The 24,619-nt window shown below is 51.4% G+C and overlaps 1 protein-coding gene across 50 annotated transcripts in view; it reads left to right on the top strand.

The window, feature by feature from the left end:
* LOC118232176 (receptor-type tyrosine-protein phosphatase delta) overlaps positions 1 to 24,619 on the top strand; it is a 234,927-nt gene that overhangs the window by 93,725 nt on the left and 116,583 nt on the right. For 27 of the 50 annotated variants that reach the window (XM_035426912.1, XM_035426876.1, XM_035426910.1 and 24 more), the window contains exons 1-2: positions 16,296 to 16,464; positions 20,709 to 20,859. In XM_035426912.1, the coding sequence (XP_035282803.1) occupies positions 16,453 to 16,464; positions 20,709 to 20,859 (163 nt within the window). In that variant the 5' untranslated portion in view covers positions 16,296 to 16,452. Of the gene's footprint in view, positions 1 to 16,295; positions 16,472 to 20,708; positions 20,860 to 24,619 lie in introns of those variants that run through there. The other 23 variants (XM_035426897.1, XM_035426903.1, XM_035426902.1 and 20 more) reach the window with 5 other exon arrangements.

Raw genomic sequence — 24,619 nt, 5'->3', positions numbered from 1 at the left:
CATAAAATAGTGTTTTTTAGTGTGTGTGTGTGTGTGTGTGTGTGTGTGTGTGTGTGTGTATACGCTTGTGTGTGTGTGTGTGCGTGCTCACGTGTGTGTGAGTATGTGCGCGCGGTTGTGAGTGTGTGTGTGCATGTGTGTGTGTGAATATGTGTGAGAGTGTGTGTATGTATGTGTGTGCGCACGCTTGTGAGTGTGTGTGTGTGTGAGTGTGAGTGTGTGTGTATGTGTGTGTGTGTGCGCACTTGTGAGTGTGTGTGTGTGAATATGTGTGTGTGTGTGTATTTTGTGCCCTGCTCCCATTAAAAGCTTGTTTGCACCGGTCCCCCAGGCCTCTCCATAAAAGCTGCTTCAGCAGCGTCTCTGTGAGAGGAAGAAAGGGATGGAAAGCTGACCTCTGCACTGATCGACTGCTTAACGTATCGGAGACGGGACGAAGGACAGAGCGCTCGTTTTGCCCGATGCCAGGTGCCCGACGCGAGGTGCTCGGACTCTTTAGCCCCCGTCGACGCGGCCGGCCGCTGGAAAGCCCCCGGCCCCGCCCCTATTCCCACCGCTGTTCCGCTCGCGCTGACTGTCTCAGCGGCCTTACAGCCCAGCTGCTCACGGTCAAGGGCGGCTTCTTTTATTAGCTGTCAGTGGGCGGTCTCGGCGGGTAGTTCCCCAGCTGCCTCCTCCCTCACCCCCCCTCCCCCCCCCCCCCCCCCTTCTCGTTTGGGAGATTAAGGTTTTTGACCCCGGAAGAGCAGAGAGCGCCGCCTGGGGGACTTCAGACGTTCTGGGTCCTGCGCTGCGGGATTCCGACGCTCAGGCACAGACTCCTCCTCCCTCGTGAATCAGCGAGATCGAGCCGGCTGAGGAACGGCGCGCGATGCGTAGCGGCCCAACGTTGCCGCCCCCTCCCCGCCCCCCACCCCCCGCCATATCGGTCCCGTACAGTGCCGCCTGTGAGTCTGTAGGGGCCTGTTTCTTACCCAGCCCGCAGTTCGGGGAGGACGGAAGGCCGGCGTAAGCCGATATTCCCGCGCGTTCGCAGAGCAAACCCCCGAACTTCATTTCGCCGTCGGTAAATGCGCTCGGAAGAGCCGGAATCCGCGTCTTCCATTATGCATTCACGCCGAAGGCAGGGCCTGTTCTGCTGCGGAGGACGTGGAAGCCTTTCTTTAAGGCGAAGGCCCGAAAAAGCCTTAGCCTCGTTTCGCGTGACTAGATTCACCTTGACAGGCGTGCCGCTTTCGGGAGCCCGGTTGCCATGCCGATTCCCAACGACACGTCGTGCGCAGCGGTGGCCCACGCGCGGGGGGTGGGTGGGGGGGGGGGGGGGGGATCCATTTTTAATAAGGGTTTTTCTTGCGCTTGGTGATACTCAAAGTCCGACGGCTCAGCGTGTCTGCTCACATCTTGTACAAATATGTGTTCTGGCACGAGCATTAGAAGGCGTCTGGATGAGGCCTGTTTACATGTTAGTTAATATGTCAGCTGCTACACCGTATGCAAGTGATCCAGTTCAGGGCGGATTATGGGGACCTACACTAAACAACAAAACTATTTTGGTGAATAGTTTGGCGTGGGGGAGGGAAAGCACTGTTATTACTTTCAAGGGAGTGTTTGCCTTTTGATTCAGTCAACATTTTTAATGAATTTAATTAATTTTGGGTATCGCCTTACCAAACTGAAAAGGAGAATGAATGCTTGCCTTCAGGTATGAGTCAAAGTAGGCTATTTCACATGCAGAATTAATGTCTTTGTCAGTCAGTCAGTCTGTCAGTCACTCTCTCAGTCAGTGAGGTACAATACTGTTATTCGGCTGGGTAATTCCTTCCCATTTTTTCCACTTCCTGTTTTTGTCTAAAGTGTCTTTGTGATGGTGTCTCTATAAAACAGCTCTGTGCAAATACATATCAACTGAATGGGGAAACTGGGTGGTGTTGTTTACAGAATGTGGGTGCTTATTGATCTTTTATTTGCTTGTCAGTGGTCAGAAAAGTTGAATGTTTTTGCATTGCCTGCTGGTGTGAAAGGGGGTCTCCATTGCGGCACACGCTGCCCCCCCCCCTGGGACGGGGGCTGAGGCGCGAGGGAGGGCCAACAGCTGACGCACGGGAGAGAGCGTGGTCGCTCGACCCGGCCCCCCTCTCACCCGCCCCCCCACCCAAAATCCTTGAGGCAGAGGTGGAATTTCATTAGGAAGCGACCGGGAGCCCCGCAGAAACCCGGGAGCCACCGGCTAGTAATTAGAGCCACCAATTAAGGCCCGACTTTAAAACAGCCATCGCGTCCCGTGGAAAATAACCTTTCCGGGTCATATCCTTTTGTTTGCCGCAGTAAAGTAAGTTTATTTCCAGGGTATGGAGCCGTTATTAGGCTGGCAGGGTCCACTTGTCTAGATTTTATGGAGCGGAACACCATTTGGCGGAGAAATTCAATAAATACTGTAATGTGAGAGGAGTTAACATCCAAGGGCTAAGGGGACACAGGGTGGAGGCTCTTCTCTCCCGTGCGCGTGTTTTACAGCCATCCGGAGGGTTCATGGGAGCCTCGGAAACCACGTTATTTATGTCATTTAAAACTGGTGGTGGGGGGGGTGTGGGGGGGGCGGGGCGCTACGATCCGAAATAGAGTTGTTGTTAATGGCGCATACCGTAGTGGTTCCCGACGCTTCTAAATTGAGAAGGGTCCCAGCAAGGAAGTCGAAGAATGCCGAAGGAGAGATGGCGGATACTTATTTTTGACCTGGAGACAGTAGGTTACGTTTTTTTTGGGGGGGGGGGGTGGTTTTGCCTGCGAAAGTCTGTACCTACAGTTTCCTACCGAATAGCCGAACCATAAAGAACCAACAGTCAGGTTTATTACCGTGCCTTTTTTAAATGTTAATCCAGTAAGTGGATTCATAAAATGAAATTGTTGAATGGAATTTTTTTTCCCCACACATCCATTTCCTTTATCATTGTATCTGGAAATTATGTTTCAGTATAATTACGCAGCATACTTCGCATAAATCATGCAGTCTATTTGACGGCAGTGCAGCTACGCCTTTGTATAGGCTAAACCCGCGTTTCAGTACTCAGCTCACAATACTGTAGGAATCTCTGAGAGTTAATTAAGCTTGAGGGGACAGGGAGTAAATCCACAGCTCAGAGAAATCACCTCCTTTGTGGCGGGCTACCTGTTTAGTTGACTGATTTTACCCCAGTGCGATGAATACGGTAACGACATCTTTCAAATACGTATGCTAATGGACTGAGCTGAATCGGGAACTTCTAAATACCATCAAGTGCAGTTGGGAGCGTGTGTGTGTGTGTGTGTGTATGTGTGTGTGTGTGCCTGTCTGCGAGCCGACCGCAACTGTCGTCAAGATGTTTATTGAAGTCCAAGTCCCATAAGCGCTTACACTTAGACAGACTGTCAGCGCCGCGGGCCCCAAGATCGCAGACGGCGGAGACGACTGCATTTATCTCATTTCATTTCCTCCGCTCTTGACCCCTGACCTCCTCTGGGCCGCGTTTCTCGCCGGACGAGCGCCCTGGCGTTGGAAGCCGCCCGGGGAGGGGCCGTGGCTTCGCCCGTCTCCGGACTGACGACGCCCGCTGCGTGTCTTTGAGCTCGGAGCTTAGCTTGCGGCGCTCTCCTCAGCTCTGGTGCTTCATGGGTTTCAGCCATTAATGGTACGGTGGATGCTAGCGGTGTGGACGTTAGGGCTAATGTGACAGAACAGTGGATGCTAGCGGGTTGGACGTTAGGGCTAATGTGACAGAACAGTGGATACTAGCGGGTTGGACGTTCAGGCTAATGTGACAGAACAGTGGATACTAGCGGGGTGGACGTTAGGGCTAATGTGACAGAACAGTGGATACTAGCGGGTTGGACGTTAGGGCTAATGTGACAGAACAGTGGATACTAGCCGGATGGACGTTCAGGCTAATGTGACAGAACAGTGGATACTAGCCGGATGGACGTTCAGGCTAATGTGTCACTGAAGAGCAGTCGCCCCTGTTAGGCACACTCTCAAGGTCCTGACAGATGGACAATCTGCAGAGTGTCTTCTGAAAGGGATTAGACCTGTTCACCTCCTGGTACAGGGTTTCAGCCTCCTCGCCACCTCCGCCACCCAGGAGCCCGTGTAGGGAGGTGGCAGTTATGGCTCATCTCCCTGCACCCCCCCCCCCCTCCCCCCACCAAACAAATGGTAGGGGATAACCCCCCATTATAACCACCGATTTATCATCTCATAGGAAGTAACAACGACACCTTTCTAGTCTGAATATATTTATATATTTCACTTTTCTATCCCCCCCCCCCCCCACTGTGAGAAAATCCTGGCCCCCCATGGCGTTCTGAGTGTAACTCATGCCAGAGCCCTAAACGCCCCCCACCCCCCCCCTTCCCCCCGTAATTAGATGAAGATGGAGCTCCACTCCACCGGCAATCTCAGGCCGCTTCTCGCTGGAAAACGGCTTCAGTTTATCTGGCGTGCTCCCTCTTTCCTTCACCCCCCAGCAGAAATCAAGATGGATGCTCCCCGTGTAGACGGTAGATGGAGAGTACTGGGGAGAGATAGTCCTCCAGTGTGCGGTTCTGACCTGTCCGGCGAGCTTAAGTCAAAGCCGCTCTTTAAATCTATCGCCATCTCGCTGGCGGTCCCTTTAGAAGTTGTTTAGGGCGTCTTAATCCACGGTGCTACGGTTGGAGGGAAGTCTAATTACAGAAAGGTCTTTTAATTGTACGTGCGTGAAGCTTTGGAGACTTCTAATTGACAGGCTTTGATACTAGCACTGGGACAGAACGAAGCTAATTACGATGATATGACAATTCTCAGCATCGGTGTCTGAATATGAGATGACGGATTTTGACTGGGAAGTCGAGACCTGTCAAGGACTGTGGGATACTGTGGGTCCCATAGGACCTGAGCCAATCAATGCGTTTAGTTAGGTGTGGGCAGCAGCGGGAGGCCAGAGGTGAATTCTGGGTAATGTGGTTCACTTAATGGCCTGCAGCTGGATTATGGTGCTTTGTGTCCTACAAATTTACTCTGGATTTGACTGTCACAGTAGAATGTGAGATAACCATTGAGCCACTGAAATAGCCTGGTCTGTTTATTTATACAGACATTATCCATTTGTCGTAGGCTTACCTGCAATTTCTGAAATTACAAAGCTGCGTTCGTTCTGATCTCACGTCCTAACGCAAACATGACTGACAATAATTTATCGTGTACGGCTTTTGTTTGTTCGTTTCTAAAACAAAGTGGATGACCAGATGTTTCTGGTAGACAAACCTAAATGGAACCAGGCTTCAAAGTGCCCTGTTCTTGTTCCTCACTTAGCCGAGAGATGTTTATTGTTATGCAGGCTAATCGCCCAAGTCAATGTGTTTGTTTAACAAAGAAGCCCAATAATAAAACCTTTATTTATTTATTTATTTTTCCCATTTTTTTCTAAGTCATGTATTTGCATATTTATTTAACCGCGTACAATGGATGGTTACGTTTCTTGTCTGGAAAATGTTCTCAATGGGAAAAAAAATTGCTAAGTGTGTTAAAAGTGTGTTTTCCAGAGGAGGCAAATCTACTGTGGAGGAATGGAAGGCCAAAAACTTAACCCTTTGAAGAGTAGGTTTTATGGAATTGTTTTTCAAAATTCTGAGTCAGTGTTCTAGAACTGAATTGATACCGGTTTCCTCCCACAGTTTAAAGACATGCCGGTTAGGTGAATTGGAGAGTTTTAAATTGTCGCCTCTAGGTATCAGCGTGTGTGTGAATGGTATGTGTGTGTGCCCTGCAATGGATTGGTGATCTGTCCAGGGTGTACTCCTGCCTCAGTGCATGCTGGGATAGGGTCCAGCACCTCCCGCGATGCCGACCAGGATAAGCGGGTTAGATAATAGTTTGACGAACGGATTCAAATATCTAAAAAAAAAAAAAAAAGGACATGAGTACTTGAGTGTTTTCTGGATAAGAATAACACAGTGTTTTTCTTAGTACCTGTCCGTGATGCAGACCCTCAGTGTGATAGGATGAAAGATGAATCCGTTCCGCCAGCTCTCTTCCTGGACTGAATGCCGTCTCTGTCAAAAGCGCGGGCCAAGGATGTGCACTTTGGGTGACAGGCGGCTCGCAGTATCACACTTTACATCGGTGCCGAAACAACCGACGGAAAATGGAGGCCCTCTGCTTAGGCGCCGCATGCACAACGGCGAGACTACGGTCGTGTTTGGCGAATATCAAACACAATTTGACATGTTTTCTAGCCATCTGTGCCTCTGTCATACAGGTTGTGATGTCATTACACGGCATCGCATATTTAGGTCATATCAGCCCTTTTGTCATATTATCCTTTAATGCAGTAAGCAGCTTGTGTGTTCGTCTGCGTGTGCGCATCTGTGAATTTACAGAAGCCGTTAATGTAGTGAGTTGTGTGTGTGTGTATGTGTGTGTGTATGTGCGCGTGCGTGTGTGTGCGTGTGTGTGTCTGTGTGTGTGTGTGTGTGTCTTCGTTCGTGCGTGCGGGCATTATGCGTGTGTGTGTACCACAAGTTGCGTTTGTCCGTAGCTTTTCAGTTAAAATAAATGTTATGAAATATCAGAATACCAGCCAGGTCTCTCCACTGCTGAGAGTGTGACAGGACCCATTGTCAGACTGAATGCCGCAATCTCAGTCAAATTGACCATGGCGTCGGAATAGATTCGACCTTGGGCAAACGCTCGGTCTTAAGACGGTCGAATGGCTTCGGCGTCATTAAACCTGCCACAAATCCCTGCCTTTTCGAGAAGGTTCCGGAATCTCCAGGAAGATTCGAGCGCCCGAGCAGAAGGACACGCGGTCACCCTAGAAATCAGAGAACGTTCCAGATACTTTGCCGCGGGCTTTACCGTTAGCCCTTTCCGCTGGTCGTGCTGGGTTTCCCGTTAACCACTCTCTCTCTCTCTCTCTCTCTCTCTCTCTCTCTCTCTCTCTGTCTCTCTCTCTCTCTCTCTTTTTCGCGCTGTGTCAGCGAGCGGCTCTGCCCCGTCGTTTTTGTTCGACGGCGCGGCGTTCGGATTCGATATTCCCCAGAGTCCCGGCAGCTGGATTTTTTTACCCTCCTCGCCGCGATTTAATTTACAGCTCAGGAGAAGCCGGCCATTATTGAGCGATATTTAACGGAGCCACTTTGTCAGTGTGTGCTTTTTGCGGTTTTGTTATTGAACCGCTAAACTAGAGCACCGTTCGCTTTGTTTGGGATGGTTATCACACTCGAGCCTTTGAAGGACGACCCGTGAGAAATAGCCTTATAACTGTCAGAAATTTTACTGAGATGTTTTCTGTTCTTTTTTTTTTTTGTTGTTGTTGGCTTTTTTTAGTGTGTGTGCCTGAGGGGACCAAAAAGAAGAAGAAAAAAAAAAGTGTTACTTTCACATTTTTATTGCCGCGTTTGTGCAATTTCTCCAGCGTAGCTGCCGCTTGCCTGAGGCCTGGTCCCATGGCCACAGTGCGGACGGGGCTGTTTTTTCTGTGGGAAGCCCTGGTCCTGCTCCACGCTGCTGAGTGACACCTCAATCAGGCCTGTGCTAAACGGTCAGCGGCTCTGTGATGGCCTCCCCGGTCTCCGGGGAGACCCTCTCCGCCGACGTTCCCGCGGCCGGCCGGAATCGGAATTGGGCGAGCGGCTGAGGCCGGAGCGGTCTTTAGGAGAGAGACTCGAGGGCGGCCATGCCTGAAATCGGCTCGGATCGTTCCAGAACAAACCCGCCGACTCTGTGTGTATCTTCCCAGTGATAATGCAGGGGGGCCGGGGAAAGCCCCCCCCCCGCTGTTACCCACAATCCCTTCCTTCTCGCCGGGTCCCCGCCCGTTTTCAAGGTCAACGTGACATTGAGGGAAAAAAAATGGTGGGGGGTTGGGGGGGGGGGGCAAAATGCAGTGGCCTCGCCACACGAAACCGCAACTTTTACAGGGACCCTCGTTTCTGTTTCAGGGATGGGACACATGAGTAACGTGCCCCTGTGGAATGCCTGCTGGATAAATAATACATATATTTATGGGTGAGGCTCCACCTTTATGGCTCTCTTCTGTGAGATGAGTAGCTCCCCTGGATGAGGTTGACAGTTGATTCATTAGCTACAGATGCTCCTCTCCTGTCACACTGAGCTCGCAGAGAAGTCGTCATCTTCATACGCGGCGTCGTCTTGCGCAATCTTGCTAATTGCAGATCGGAATCTGCTTGTGTTTACTATTCTTGCTCTTCTGCTCTTCACTTGTTTATTATCAAGCGTTTATTATTAGCTTTTTCCTTCGAGGAATAGCGCAAGAGAACGATAAGACCTTTGTAGCGTCGTCACGATCTGCTGTTTTTATTTCTCTTCGAGGAAAATTCAGCATTTGGTCCGAAAACGGATGACACCTTTGGGAAGCTAACCGCAGATAAAGGTGTAAAAGTAGAGCAAAATTTGCATGGTTACACTAGCAAAAGTAAAAAGTTTGTTCTAATTGGTGCTGCCGCACGGCGTGCGCTATACTCTAAAGGATTCAACACAAAACGCTGGCTTTTCTGAGGGAAAACAAAGGGAAGTTGAGAGGCGATGCATCAGGATGAAAAGCGCGTTGTTTTACAGGTGGGGCACGGCTCATTAATTACGCGTTTGCACCGAGCCTGTCTGGAGGAAAAAACGCGCTTCGCAAACGCGAATAAAAGTTATTTTCAGGGAGGTTAGCTGTACGCGGCGGCAGCTGCATCGCGGTCTGCAGCTGCGGTGTCCGCGCGGTGTCACGCGATGTCCCCTCGCGCGCGCGGCGCATTTTTCAGAGTTCGCGCGAGCTAACGGCGCCTCGCTTCCCAGACGCGACTCGTCCGTGTGTGGCAAATGCAGGTGCGAGCAGAGACGGCGTGCGGGCTCACGCACTCAACAGCAGTATTCCCCCCTTTGTTTGCACGCTTGCGGCCGGCTTCTCTCCGTGTGTGTGTGCGTTTCAGGCGTGCGTTTGAAGATAAGCCGCGAGCGCTCGGGACCGGGCTCTCCCTTCGACCCGTCGGAAGGGGATCCCGCGCAAACTCAGGGGCGTTTTTCCCGCGATCCGCGATGTTTCCACGGAGACAAACAGCGTCGGCCGCCGCCCGCCGAGCCCCTTTGACGTACGCTCGCCCCGAGCGGCGTAGCGGCGGAATATATTGTCGAGCGCTTAATGAAACGCTCAATTACGATCTTTAAATAGGTAATTACACACTGTTTATCCCCCCCCCCCCCCTCACCCACCCCGCGATCGGAGCAGTCTCTCTCTCTTTCAGACGGCACATCAGGCCTCGTGGATCTCGGCCAGCGACAGCCAATAGAAGCGCAGGGGCGCCAGATTACAGCTCTTTTTTAAAATGCTATTGGCAGCCCCATTAATAAACTCTTTATGGACAATGAGCGGCGAGCCGCAGTAAAGTCTCGCTGGCGGTTGGGGGAAAATATCGCCTGATCCTGATTCAGCCGGGCCGAGCCGAGAGGACCGTTAGCGCTTAGCGCTTAGCGGTCACCGGGGAGCGGGGGGTACGGTCACGGGCGCTCCTGGAGTCCGGCACTGAGTGATGATTCCCCGCTGACCCCTGACCTGTGACCCCCCCCCCCCCGGCTGTGACCTTCCCAGTCCTGTCGGCAGTGACAGAGTGGAGAGGGAGACGTGAGAGTCGACTCCTGGGTTTCACTGCTGTCTGAGTGCGCTGGGGGAAGGTCCTCGTCAGCCGTGAAAAATCTCAGGCATGCACACGTGGTCACATCTACACACACACAGTATAGACAGAGAGAGAGCAAGTGTAAGTGAGAAAGATGGAACAAAATTGTAGAGCTTGACCATATGCCTCTGATGTCGATATATCTTATTAAAGACTACCCAGATGGTACGGAGTGAATGGTGTCTGTAATTTTGCCGCAAGGTTCGAGACGGAGCACACAATGCTTCATTTCTCTCTTCACTCGAGCCTCAGCTAGAAACCCACGCAGTAAGCAGGTGGACATTTTTCTGCTAACGGGAAATTCATTCGTTGAGAGACATTTCTCTCCGTTTGTGCTCGAGTCCTGAACTTATTTATGGACAATTAGCTATATGTGTAGCCTGCAAGAACATTATGATTCTGATAATGACTTCTTATTTACTGCTTATTGACGTGTGTTTTGTTTTTGTCTGTTGAACAAGTTTCGCTATCAAAGTAGGCTATACAGGTGAGCACAGTAGTTCAGCTGGAAAAACAGAATAATCTTATTTCATGTGCTGTGTCTCTCAGCATGTGAGCATATCCATGAATAGTGTTGCCATAAAAGCAGGATAAATACCTTCACAGTCTTGTGCTTAATCAAGCATGTGCTTTAGTATTTGACGATTTTCAGATGACTAACGTGAGTTAATTTCAGCAAAGAATATATTTTGGAAAGCATTTTCTCCGGTCTTACTCTACGTCATATGAAGTTTACAGTGTCCCGGTCATGCCTTTTTCCACAGCGAAACGTGACGTCACTCACGTTCTCCGAAGGTGTGATTATTTTAATAAGGTGCTATATACGCGGAGGTTAAGCTGTAGATCATCAGCTTATTAGATCATATCAGGCACGTGGCCCCGTGTGACTGTCATAGTATCCACCCGCCATATGCTACTCTAAGTGAAGCTTGCCCAGTTTGATTACGCAGGCAGAGCAGACAGTGAGCTGCACCTCGGTGGCCTGTAAATCCTACTCACTCAACCATGCTAAAAAACTCCATTACCCACAAGCCCCTCTTGAGACTGTCGGCCTGCTCACATAGCATTATCATGTGTCTAACCCGTAAGTGGGGTGGCGAGTGGGAGTCTGGTACAGCGTGGGAAGGAAAATCGGTCAGGTGTGGAAAGACCCCCCCTCCCCCACCCCCCCCCCAACCCCCCATATGCTGTCTGTGGATAATGGAAGAGCTGAAGTCCCAGCAGTGATTTCCCTAGTTCTCTGAGAATATAAATGTGGAAATATATTTCAGTTGTTTGGCTCGGGCTGCATCACATTAAATTATCATTCAGAGATAATAGGAGACGTTTGGGGTTTTAATTCCGGCATTAGCCTTTCAGGAGGCTGTTTACGCCTGGAGCGTCTTTCATGTACTTTTTTTGTGTTAAAGCATTACCCTCCCAAAACAGTGGCTGCGGTTTTCCAAGCGGAAAAGCCCTCAGCCTCCGAGTGGTGAAATGATGAATCGGTTGCATTAAAGGAAAAATGACTGCCGCGGTCCACTGCCAAGAAACTGGCAAAAAAACAACACGCACACACAAAAAAAGAACTTAAGTTTTGTCATGCAAATCCGTTCACCGGAGAACGGGCTTGTAATAAACTGAGAAATATATTCTTTTTGTCAGAAAGTAGTGTTTAGCAATTTATTTCCCCTGTAGTTTTAGTATCTGTGGCACGGCCTGTCTTGCTGTAATGGACCATTGTCCCCCCTGTAGTCTGCACCTCCAGTTTAAATGACGCTGATCACTTCTCCGTGGCTACGAAACACGCTCAGGTCAGTGAGGAATTAGCCTTTCTTTTCTTCGTTTCGCTGATTTCCACGTGGATTCGTTTAATTCGCATGCGAAGCGGGAACGCCACTGCATATGGACGTTGGGTAAGAAGGGTTAGCCGATTGTTCTTGAGCAGATCCGCCGTTTCTTATTAAAATGTGTAAAGATGTGTATAGAGATATCTCCTGTGGTGATGGGACCGTCCCGGCTGCGACGCGGTCATGCCAGCCGGGGGAAATCTGTACACCCGCCCCCCCCCCCCCCCCCCCGGCCAATGAACTTGGTGCCATGGCGATGGCGGGCAGGACAGGCTTCCAGCAGTACGCGCCGGCCCCGGCATTCTGATTCCCGTCGGTGCCCTGTCGGTTCCAGCGGTCGCCCCGCTCCGCGTGAGAGCTGGTGAGTCCTGAAACGCGGTAATCCGAAATGCAGGCGCACCTCAGGCCGAATCCCCCCCCCCCCCCCCCCGTCCCCCGCCTCTGCCCTCTGCCGCGCAGACACGGAAGACGGGACAGAGAAAACCTGGCAGCGGGTCTTGCTCCGCCCCCCCCACAAACCCCCCCCCACCCCGTCTTTTTCCTGCCTCACGATATGTAGCATGATTTAGCCTGCCCGTTATCAAACCCCTGGTCACGAGGCATAAATCCCGTCCGTACGATCTCAGTTCACTGTTTTAGCGCATTAGCACTCTTTTTAACGCCGAATTGGGTTTCCGTGGACACAGGGCACCTATTTTGTCCGCGCCCTTTTCTCCTGAGGAGAGCTGTCGCCGCCGCTCGATTTCCTCCGCTGCGACAGCAAAACTAATGTCCGACGCGAATGTTTGAAAAATACAAGACGGCGTCTAACTGGTTTACCCAGCCATTGAAGACATAACACTTTTTTTAAACGAAAAAAAAAAAACTAAATGGTTTTCTGTTTTAATATGGCTTCCCTTGGCTGTGGTAGTGAATGCCAGATTGCTTACCCGTTGTAAATGTTATGCTATGTCAAACCAGCGTAACCTGAAACGGTTTCTTGCCTTTTAATTCCAGCATTGTGGCATGAAATTTTCCGATGAAATGTTGCATGTGCGGTTTTAAGAATATATGGCTGTTATTTTCCTGAACAGCTGAAAGCGTACCTAGTGCTGTTTAACCTTGCGGCTGAGCTTCTGCCAGCATGTCTAAACTCAACAGGATAGGACACTGGAATAATCATTCACCAAGACAGGAGCCAGGGACAAGTACCGAGCCATTTATCTGAACTCAACAGCTATCAGGAGGGGGGCTGTGTGTGTGTGTGTGTGTGTGTGCACGAGTGTGTGTGTGTGTGTGTGTGTGTGTGTGCGTGTGTGTGTGTGTGTGTGTGTGTGTGTGTGGGGGGGGGGGGGGGTGAAGTAGGAAATAACAGAGAGAAAGGGGGAAAGTACAGGTAGAGAGAGAGGAAGAGAGAGAGCGAGAGAGAGATTTGGGAAGGATGGAGAGATAGTTTCCATTGGGACAGTGTGGGGATCAAGGAGCCAAACTTTTGCTTTTTCAGCTGTAAGAAAACCATCCCAAAACCAGAAGAGCAGCCTTGACAGCAATAACGTTCCTTTTCATTTATCATTCTTTTTTCCCTCCGTTTCCTTTCCACACATTCTCTCAGCCTGTGGGTTAATGTGGGCTCTCCAAGACTTGATGCCGTTTGTGTAAACCCCTGGACTGCTGAGCTGGCTATGGAAGAACACTTGGTACAGGGCTGGAATAACAGTTTGCAAAATTTACAGTTCTGGTTAGGGGACACTTGTTGGTTAAATGAATAGATATTAATCCCAGCAAGCTGTGAGCTTTGAGAGGCCTTTAAAGTTCATGGGAGAAAGTGGAGTCCAGCTCTAAATTAAGGGAGTTTGGGTGATGCTCGGGTATGAGTCAAGCACCAGAGGAAATAAAGCTAGAATAAAACCATTAGTAGGATGGCCGACCTGCTTAGAAGAGCATAGATGGCTGTAACATATGACATTATATTATTATTTATTGTAGTATTAAACCATGACAGATTACTATGAAGCCTTGGTTCTTCCAGGGTTGAGAGAGCGAGAGAGACGGAGAGAGAGAGAGATGAGTCGATAAAATGGCTGTGCTTGACTTTCTGAAAGACTGAAACACTTTTGTCGGTGTTGAACTGTGGAAAGACTGAAAGAAAGCGAGAGAAAGAGAGAGAGAGAGAGAGAGGAAAATTGTAAGCGCTAGTTATTACAGGCTTTAATTTGGATGCCGCACTTGAGGGCATAGCTTAGCTTAGCGACGCGAGAGCTCTTATTAAAGGTGCCCACTGATCTGGCGCATGAAAAACAAACCCACACCGCCAAGAGTGGAGAGGAAGATAAAAGGCGAGTGCGTGCGTCACGCACGGTGGGCGTGGCCAGAGGTCCCAGAGCGAGCCAGTCAGGGGGAGAGGCAGAGGCGTTTCGGCAGGCCCTGTCCTGACCCGGGCGGCCTCGTTTAGGCTGAGTGACATGTCCGAGGCGGTCCCAGGCCCCCCGCGAGTGTGCGTCCCGCGCTCTCTCACACCGCTAACGTAAACGTCGCTGTTAATGAAGCGGACGGGTCGGGGGGGGGGGGGGGGGGGGGGGGGCGTCCTCAAAGGAGAGCCACTTTGACCCGGAGCTGCGAAGCCGCTCGGGCGGGACGGGGGAGGGGGCGGGGGTCCGCGGAGGCGCCCAGCGAAACGTCCGCGCTCATCCCCTCCGTTTCTCTCCTTTGCATTTTCGCGGGAAACGGCGACATTCTCGCGCAGAAGCGTTCGCGTCGTCGCACGCTGTGCAGATCGTTTTAACAGACGCTCAAGGCGTGCATTTGGATTGATCTGCGTGCTCTCCACAGATCCGGCCGCACCGCTGTTTCTCAGGGTGTTCGTTCAGACGTTCCTCACCTGCGCATTTCCGGGAGTCAGGCAGATAGAGGATGATGGGAATAAGCATCTCGTTTAGACTCTGATCTCCGGCTGACGGAGTGAAGGTAGTTGTGTGTGAAGACGGCTGACGGGATGCCTGCGTACCACGCAGAGATGATTTGGCGGGGGTGCTGGGCCGCGGGAAGAACTAGGCAATTCGGCTGTCACACAGAAATGAAATAAGTGAGGCTTTTCTGCGTTTTCATCCCCGAAGGGAATTTGTCTTAAAATTTGTTTTCAAATAAACTACTACTAAACCACAGATGAAAGGTCAGTACTACTACTGCTGACTGCCAAGTCAGTACTACTACAGCTGACTGCCAAGTCAGTACTACTACTGGTGACTACCAAGTCAGTACTACTACAGCTGACTACCAAGTCAGTACTACTACAGCTGACTACCAAGTCAGTACTACTACTGCTGACTACCAAGTCAGTACTACTACTGCTGACTGCCTAGTCAGTACTACTACTGCTGACTGCCTAGTCAGTACTACTACTGCTGACTACCAAGTCAGTCCTACTACTAAAAGTCAGGAATAGAGCCAGTTTGAAGTTGCAGGGGTGAACCGAATTCTTCTGGAGGAATGTGCGTTCTTCATGTGAGCGGAGTTCTGTTTTTTTTGGGCCGGGGACCGAACCTCAGACTTCAGGAATGACTTTCAGCGGCGTCCAGACCGCGAGATGCGATCGGCGCGGAAAAACGCGATCTCCGAGCCGCGCCAGAAAGCTTTCCCAGCTGTTAGCGCGCTCTTGAGCTGCGGAAAGGTCACCGGCTGGGCCCCGGGGGGGTTTGGGGGGGGGTGGAGGGGCGAACATTACAGGTAATTATCTGGCACGTTCTCCGGGCTGCGGAACGGAAAGGGGCGGAGCTCTGGAACACCGAGGCGGCGGTCGACCGCGGTCTGCGGCCGGTCGCGGGGAGCTCCTCCCCCCTCCCGTCAGTGCGGGTCAGAGAGGGGCCGGCGGTCACGCGGAGGGCAGCGCTGAGCGAGGCCAGTGCGCAGAAACGGTCCAAGAACGACAGCAAGGCGAGCGAAACGCTGTCCTCAATCAGTTCATGCAAGTAAAGTTTGCTTTTTCACCAGTCTGTGATCTGTGCCAGAAACAGCAAGGTTGGCATTGAAATTAGCCTGTAGATGGACACGTGGGCTGTTGAGGCCAGATTTACACTCATGATGTGTAACCTTGGAGACGCGTCACGGTGACATCTTGATGACATCACAATGCTGCTTGTTCTTTTTATTTGTGCACATATTGTATTAGCATTGGTTCATGGCAGGGGCCAGAAAACAGCCTGGCTTTAACACAGGGGCCAGGCAATGTGTGGAACACCCTCTGGGAAATGGGACTTCCAGAAAATACATTGACATAAAACACATTAAGATATGGGAACATTTGGAAATACATGAGGAAAATATTTCCATTTTCAGAAGCCCTAATGTATATGTCAAATACTATGCTCTGAAATATCTGCCTATTTGTCATTATTATTTTCGCTCAGAAGTCTGAGCATAATGCGTTATGTTGTGCATATAATGCGTTATGTTGTGCATACAGTGCGTTATGTTGTGCATATAATGAGGTCTGTTGTGCGTATAATGAGGTCTGTTGTGCATACGATGCGGCGTGTTGCGTTTCCGTGTGGGCACACTGCAGATTGCGGCGCTCGTACGTCGTGTCGGAGCGCGGTCGGTGCCAGCTCTGAACCCTGGCCTCCCTCGGCCGGCATCCGCCCCCAGCGTAGCGCAAGCTGGCACCTCCTCTGGCAGCGCGGCCTCCGGGCTCGGCGGGGCGGCGGGGGAGCGCGGCGGAGCGTGGCGGAGCTCCAGGTCCTGCCCACACCGGCCCCTCGCCCCATATGGGCCGCCCGGCGCAACCCGCGCGCGCACAGACGCGGCCGCCAGGGCAAGGCGAGCGCGAGGGGCAGCCAGCTTGTACGCAGCGGCGTCGCGGAACCTTCTCTCACCGCCATCTCCGCCGTTAGCGTTAGCGTTAGCATTAGCACGGCATCGCGGGACAAACCACTGACATTGTGAGGACCGAGCTGCGGAAATGTCTTCGCCGGTCAGTGGTGAGAGCCTCTTCTCAGTCATTTGTGGCTATTTCTCTCTTTTATTCGCTCTCTCTCTCTCTCTCTGTTTTTCGCTCGCATTCTGTTTCCATTGTGGTTCTTCACAAGGCTAGGGAGTTACGGGTTTTTGTGTGGTCTAAACGCGTGAGGCTCCTGCCTGGTTGCATGTTTGGTGATATCGGTGTGCTGAGAAGTGACCTCTTCTTTGAGGTTGTGAAATATACAGATGGCTCTGTGTTTCAGAATCAGCGTGAGAGGAGTGGGGAGGAGCATGTGTGAATGTGTGTGTGCGTGTGTGTGTGTGTGTTGGAGTGTGTGTGTGTGTGTGCGGGGGGGAGATGGTAGCGCTCTGACATGCAATGGCATGTTGACCCTTGGAAATCGTCAGGGAGGGGTTTTTACCCACAAACAGAACAAAGCTGTTTAGAAAAACTCTTGTGAAAGAGGCTGAATTTCATGCAGTGGAATGAGAAAGGCTTGACCTTTTTGTCTTCCCTTCTCCATGGCCTCCCCCAGCACCCCTCCTCCCCCCCGTTTGTAATCAGGTGAATCACGCTGTACAAACAGAGCTTGTTTGGGACGGGGGGATTAAGGTCCCTCTGAATTGATTCCTTCTCCGGGCGTTTCTCTCGCTCCCGCTCGGAGCTCGCTGGCACAGAGAGGACATCTGGCAGCGTCCACGTACCCCAGACACCGGGACCCGCGCCTCCCCAATCTGATCCTGCGCTTTAAAGCCAGGAGACTGCGGTGTGTGTGTGTGTGTGTGTGAGCGTGTGTGAGCGCGGAGGTGTGTGTGTGTGTGTGTGTGTGTTTGAGTGTGTGTTTGAGCGCGGAGGTGTGTGTGTGTGTGTGTGTGTGTATGTGTGTGTGTGTTTGAGCGCGGAGGTGTGTGTGTGTGAGCACGGGGGTGTGTGTGAGCGTGGAGGTGTGTGTGTGTGTGTGTGTGTGTGTGAGCACAGGGGTGTGTGTGAGCGTGGAGGTGTGTGTGTGTGAGGACGGGGGTGTGTGTGTGTGTGTAGTTGTGAGCACGGGGGTGTGTGTGAGCGCGGAGGTGTGTGTGTGAGCACGGGGGTGTGTGTGAGCGCGGAGGTGTGTGTGTGTGTGATTGTGTGTGTGAGCGCGGAGGTGTGTGTGTGTGTGTGCGTGTGCATGTGGGTGTGTGCATGCAACGTGTGTGTGTGTGTGTGTGTATATTTGTGTGCATGAGTGTGTGTGCCTGTGTGTGCGTGTCGGTGTGCGTGTGTATACACGTGGTTGAATTTGTGCATGCACGTGTGAGTGTGTGTGCCTGTGTGTGTGTGTGTGGGTTTAAATAGAAAGGAATCGCTGGGGTTGGACGGTGAAAATGAGCTGCTTTGTCTGTGTCTGCCGCTCTGATTGTGCTGTGGAACTTTTTCTCTCTCCTCCCCCCCTCCCTCCCTCCCTCCCTCTTTCTTCTTCACATCAGCAGATAAATAGCCAGGCGAAAGACTGTTTCATTTAAGGGGATTATCAGGCTCCTTTAATGGTGTTTGCGCTCATAAACGCCGACGTCCTCGGCCGTGTGAATTAGAGAGCCTCTGCGGCGGGGAGATAATTGCGTTTGTTTGACTGCGCTCCCGTCCAAAAAGAGGCTTCGCCGCCCGCTCTTCCTCGCGGCGGTACGCTAACGCTAAAGGTTAAAACAGAAGCGCAGCGCGATTTACGGTCCGGCCGAGGAACCGGGGGAGGGGGGTGGGGGGGGGGGGCGGTTCGGAAGACACGCTCTAATGGTGCCAGAGTTCATTAAACAGCGTACGGTAATATCTCCTCACTAGCGGCTCTTCTTCAGAGATCACACGCTCCGCTCCTTCCCTTTCTGTGGTGGTTCGGCCCGTGCAGCGGATTACCGGCTGATGACCGTGATCTTGTAGACTTGCTCGCGGTCACAAGGGATCAAGACCTGGCTTTGACAGAAACTGACCTGGAAGAGGGGCTCGTGTGTGTGTGTGTGTGTGTGTGTGTGTGTGTCTGTGTGTTTGTGTGTATGTGTGTGTGTGCGTGGAAGTGTGCCTGTACGTGTTTGCGTGCATGCATGCGTGTGTGTGTGTGTGTTTGCATGCATGTGTGTGCGTGTGCATTTAAGGTCTAGTTCCCTGCATACACTGACTGTGTATGAACAGCATTTACATGCATTGGTAGCAGTGAGGACGCTGGCTCTGATCAGGCACACTGCAGCTTGGCTGTTACTCCTAGCTCTGAGGCTAATAGCAGCGGCTGGGGAGCCAGCGCTTTATCACAGCGTGGGCAGGACCACGCGCTCCCCTCGCCAGCCCCCAACGTCTCCGTTCGTCCCCGCCCTTCCCTTCCCTTCCCTTCCCTACCCGTTCCCTCAAATCCAAATCCCCCTTTTCCGAAGCGTGTCCGGCACGTGTCTGCGCGGTGAAGCCGGCGGCCAGCGCGAGCGCCGCGGAGCTAGCCGGCGCCGTTAGCCGCGTACCCGCGCCCGGTCACCTCCCTCTACGCGGCGGCGGCGGCTAGCGCGAGGCTCCGCGGACGAACGCCCGCCCGTTGAGTCCGCCCGCGCCGCGGTGTTTACTTTGAAAGAGCTCCAAGCCATTTTCCGCACTTATTTGTCTTTCTCTCAATTGAATCGCGGGTCTGGTTTTTTCTTCTCCCCCCCTCTCTCCGTCCGTCTTTTATCGAACGCAAAGGAGAGAAAGAGAGAGAAAGGCGCTAGCAGTGGATTAAAAGGTTTTTATGGGTGAAAGATGCTGTTGCGAAGGCGCTCTACTCTCTCCCCATTAAATCTGTTAGGCCTGCCTTTCAGCGAGTGCCAGGGCCTAACTGGGCACTACCCTCCGTGGGTGGTCCCGGCCCTGTTTTTTTTGTGTTGGTTTGTTTTTTTGTTTTGTTTTGTTTTCTTTATTTTGCCAGGATAGAGGTGAGCACCCAACCCCCCAAACAGAAAACATGCACGTGTACACACACACATACACACACACGTTCACACGTGCGCACACAGGCTCACACACGCACACACACTGACTCACACGCACTCCCACATACACAAATGCACACACACACACACACACACTTGTATGCACTCACACAACACACACACACAGACTCGCGCACACTCTCGCACACACACACCCCCCTACCACACACACACACACACACACACACTCATTTCACTGGGAGTAATCCTGTATGCACTGGGCCCGCTCTAGTGGGTGAGAGTGGTCTAAGAGCCGGAGGAGCTGGAAACAGGCTCCACAGATGGAGCGGGGGGGGGTCAGGGAGAGGCCACAGGCCTGCAGAACAGCCAGTCTAATCGGGTCACCTTGGTCCCTGTGCTGGACCCACAACCTCAAGGCATGCTGGGGTTTTTACCAATTGGCAACAGATTGAATTCAAATTAATTCCACATTTGCAACCCCCCTCCACATTGTAGAAGCCCTTGTAGAACCCAGAATCCAAAACAGTAATGGACAGAAATTTTGTTTTCTATAGAATGTCTAGGCTCTTATTTGTTTTTTATTTTCCTCCCCCCAACACCCCCCCCCCCAGCCCAAGGTAACAAATGTTCCTCTGACTTGAAAGGCATAAGTATTCAGTGCTTCAGCGAATCGTGTATGAATTTGGAGGGCAAAGGGAAAGTGTTTGGAAGTGATTTTAGGAATATTACTTTTTTTGTATAGAAGTACAGACTTCAGAGGATGTGGTGGGTGGTGGTGGGGGCGTGGGGGGCAGGGTGGGAGTGGGGGGAAAGGGGGAAAGGGGGGGGTTGCATCTTTGCAGAGCTGTGAATCGTTTTCATAAAATCTCATTACCGATGCGCGGGGTGTGCATCGGAGCGAGCCTTGCGCTTTTTTTTTTTTCTCTCTTTTTAGCCGCGAGCGGAAATCTTGTTACGGAGGCGTCCCGCTATCTCCGCCGTGTTTACACAGCCATTGTCTGCCTTCGCCGGGCCGCTACGCTGCGCGGCCCGCGCGGGGAGCGTCACAGTCGCGCGCGCTACAGACGAGCTCGCTGCGCCTCACCTGTTCCTGGTCTTTACTCTCTCCCCCGTTCCATCTCACCCGTTCCAGGTCTTTCTTCTCTCCCTCCGCTCCATCTCACCCATTCCAGGTCTTTCTTCTCTCCCTCCACTCCGTTTAACCCGTTCCTGGTCTTTCCTCTCTCCCTCCGCTCCATCTCACCCATTCCAGGTCTTTCTTCTCTCCCTCCGCTCCGTTTAACCCGTTCCTGGTCTTTCCTCTCTCTCTCTCCGCAGCCTGTGAACATCCCGCTAGCCAGAGATTGGACCGGACCGCGAGCCAGCGAGACTGAGGCCGCCGGCATGCTGGTGCCAAGCTGTCACATGATGCACGTGGGCGGGGCCATGTTGCTGCTCCTGGGCCTCCTGTCCGTCGCTGACACTGAGAGTAAGTCACCATATCCCTCTCTCTCTCCATCTCTCCGTCGCTCCTCCTGCCCTCTTTTCACCTCCCTCTCTCTCTCTCTGAGATAGACACACACACATGCGTCACACACACACATTCTACACTTTCTCATTCCCACTTTTTCTTTCTCTCTCTCACACACTGTCTCAACTTTTCTCTCTCTCTTTCTCGCTCTCTCCCTCTCTCTCTGACACAGGCACACACACACACACACTGTCTACACTTTTTAATTCACATTCTCTTTCTTTCTCTCTCTCAAATGCTCTCAACTTTTCTTTCTCTTTGACACACACGCACACGCTTGCCCACTGACACAGGACGTCTCTTTTATTTCATTCTAATAACCAGAATGGATAAGGACAGACAGATAACACATATCAAATGAAGAACAACGTGGCTTTTGGCTTCGCACAGTCTATTGAGTAATATTTAAAAAACTCTGGGGATATGCTATCTTGAGTGGAAGCCCCATTCAGTGTCTTGAAGACGGACTACCGAGTCTGTTGGGGGTTAGCTTTTGATTTTCGGAAAGATTCATTATAATCGCCGTCCATAAAAATATTATTTTTAGCACCAGCAGTTTGAATTTGAAATTGTTTTCAAAGCCGAGGCATCTCGGAGGACCCCGAGGTGAAATCGATATTCAAGGCTGAAAAATGTGTCGAAAAGTTATATTTCCTGCAAGGCTTGCTCTCCTAACAAATGGTTTCTGTTGCGCCGGAAGATGTATTTCTCCGCCATGACAGAGAAGTGGACAGAAAAAAAAAAAGAAAAAACGCGCCTACCTCATGGTCGCGGGGTTCAGCCGGGCTTTTTTTGTTTTGTTTTGTTTTGTTTTGTTTTGTTTGTTTGTTTTTCCGCGCCATCTGCTGCTTTAGTTTTTTCGCTTGGACGTCCTCGCTCATCTCGACGTGATGAGAGCGCGAGAAGCGGCTACGGTTTTAACGCGCGTTATAGCGCGGCGCATTCGCGGGTATAATGGCAGACACTAAATATCTTAAGTATCAATTAAGAATCAATTAAATCGAGGCCAATAATCTGTACTCAGAGAGTCTGCGTAGTTTATTTTTATTCTTTCGGCGATATCTTGGTTAAGCGTTTTTTGATAACGTTGATATAAAAAGAAAAAAGAAAAATGCTAATTGTCTTTCAAACGGAGTCAGGAGCATTACCCCTGTTAATTCAGACACAGCTGCGATAAGTAGTAAACAGTTGTGCTTTGGCCCTATTAAAATGCCATCGACAGCCTCTCTCTCTGTCGCAACAGCTGCTGTGATATAATATTTTTAACAGCTGTGCTGGTTTATATCATCAAAGCCGGAGCAAATTGACCATGAGGCTGGGGAGCGGGAGGGCTGACAGGTAGCGGGTGAGGGAGCGCTCGCACCAGCGCCCGACGCTTTGGAGGGAACGCCGGGCCAAAAAGAGACCGGCGGGATTCTTTAAAAATACATATTTATCAAAGGGGTTTTTTCACACTCTCTCTCTCTCTCTCTCTGTTTCTCTCCCTCATGCTCTCTCTCTCTCTCTCTTTCTGTCTCTCATGTCCTCTCTCTCTCTCCCTCATGCTCTCTCTCGTTCTCACTCTCTCTCTCCCATGCCCTCTCTCTGTCTCTCTTGCACTCTCTCTGTCACTTCCCCCAATGCCCTCGTTCTCTCTCTCCCTCCCATGCCCCCCCCTCTCTCTCTCTCTCTCTCTTCCTCTTTCTCAGAGGACTGTGGTGTTCTTTCACTGTGACAGAATAGCTCTCCTGCCTACAGTCTGTAACCCCCCCCCCCCCCCCACCCCCCACCCCACCCTCCTGCATTTGCTACCGAGATCCGAACTGCATCTGCATAAAAGCTTAACTGGCTCAGGATCGGGGCCGTGTAGGAGGCCGCAGCTGAGAGCCCTGGAGGAACGGGGAGGGGGGGGGGGGGCGGGGACGGGCCGAACGGAACCAAAGGGAACGGGCCGAACGGTTCGGCATGGCGTTCCCGGGACGGTCGCCTCCGAGGCGACCGCGGTTCGCGCGTGACCGCGGGAGAGCGGGAGGGGGCGGGGACGAGGGGAAGCGAAATGGCGGACCGGACAGATGGCGCGGTCTCCGAGCTGGCACCGCGCGCGTCCTCTCTCCTGGGGCATGCTGGGAAAAAGGGAAAAAAAGAAAAAAAAGAAAAAAAAGGACAGCGTAACTGCAGGCGGACGCTTCGGCGATGCTCCACGCGCGAGGCCCGTATCGCGCGCCACGCCCAAACGACGCGTCTCGGAAGAACGTAGCGTGACCGCAAGGCGCCGCGTATCCTCGGCCTCCCTCCTGCTCCCTCTGTGGCGCGTGGCGCCCTTTCTCCGGGTGATGTAATGGCCGCCGCGGCCGGTCGTAGCGCTGTCATCTCGGCCCGGTCCCTGCTCTTTACCCGACCTTTCGAGCGCACATTCGTAAGATGCTCTGGGTCAGAGTTAGCGACCGCTAAACACGTATCGCAACTGCAAAGAAAGCGACAGTGAACAAAAGCTGTTTATTTATTTATTTTTCTTTATTTTCTTTGCCCCCTCCGTTTTAATTTCCTGGTATGCTACGTATTCAACAGTTTTTTGCGGTAATGAAATTGAAGTCAACCCCCACGTCACATTCTGTCCCATTATTTTTACAACACCACTGTTGGGGCTTAATTTATGCAGGGTGAATGGTTCTGGAAAAAAACCTGCAACGAAACTTAATCGTTCCCCATGAACTAGAAATAATGAAGGAATCGCTCTCCGTCTCTTTAGCACCGTGACGCTGGTACACAGCCACCTCCTGCACCACGGGCCGCTTTAATAAACAATAAATCGCTCGCAGATTCATTAGTGGCATTAAGCTCGTGAAGCACTCATGTCACCACCATTTCATCATGTTAGCATAATAGGTCAAGCCTCTAATGGCTTCTCCTTTGTTGCCCTGTAAATGGTGGGAGTGGCCACTTCTGTGTGAGCAACAGGCCCTTTCTCTGGTACACTGCATGATGGTGTACTGGCTCCTCCCCCTTTTTAAAGTTCGCTGTGAGCATGCCCGTTGTGCGAGTCCTTGAGCATGAGTCCATCCTGTGACTGGCAGTCACAAGTGAAGAGAGCCTGCCATGTATTGTATTGTACACCAACAATTGCTGCTTAAATGTTAAAGATAATAATATCAAGTTAAAATGTCAAATGCGTTTTGGATATTTAATGAGGGGAAGCATTGTCCTGCTGTGCACACATTCAGTGTTTATCTAGTCCTTTCTACCACGTTTCCATTCAGTAAAGTCAATCCCTTTAAGCCCAGGACTAAACACTAAGCTCAACAAGGAATCGTAAGTATGGTAGAAGGAAGATTACCATGTACATATTCAGAGATTAATAGAGAACGGATCGGTCTCTGCTTTATCTCTCATACATCACAACAGACAAATAATCCTTTGATTGTCTGAGTAGTAGCGACCTGGCATTCAGCAGTTTCTCTGCGACCTCTGGTGACAAACGCGTTAACCCTTTGAAGAGCAGGTTGGAATGTCAGAATTCTGAAAGCGTGTTCTAGAACTCATTTCTCTCGGTTACCAGCAGTGACTGTGACATCAGCATTAGAACGCTCGGTTAAAAAACATTCTGATCACGCATTTGTCAGTGATAGCATTGTGCTGGGATTCTGGAATCCACCTGTTTCGTGTAGCGCTTGGCATTGCCACTGCAGCCGAGTTCAGATCAATAAGCAGTGCGTTCACCAGACCCCCCCTCCTACCCCCC

The sequence above is a fragment of the Anguilla anguilla genome, chromosome 7 (genome assembly GCF_013347855.1).
Source record: "Anguilla anguilla isolate fAngAng1 chromosome 7, fAngAng1.pri, whole genome shotgun sequence".
Taxonomy (NCBI): Eukaryota; Metazoa; Chordata; class Actinopteri; order Anguilliformes; family Anguillidae; genus Anguilla; species Anguilla anguilla.
The sequence above is the reverse complement of the archived record's forward strand: the minus strand, read 5'-3'. Positions and strand labels throughout refer to the sequence as shown.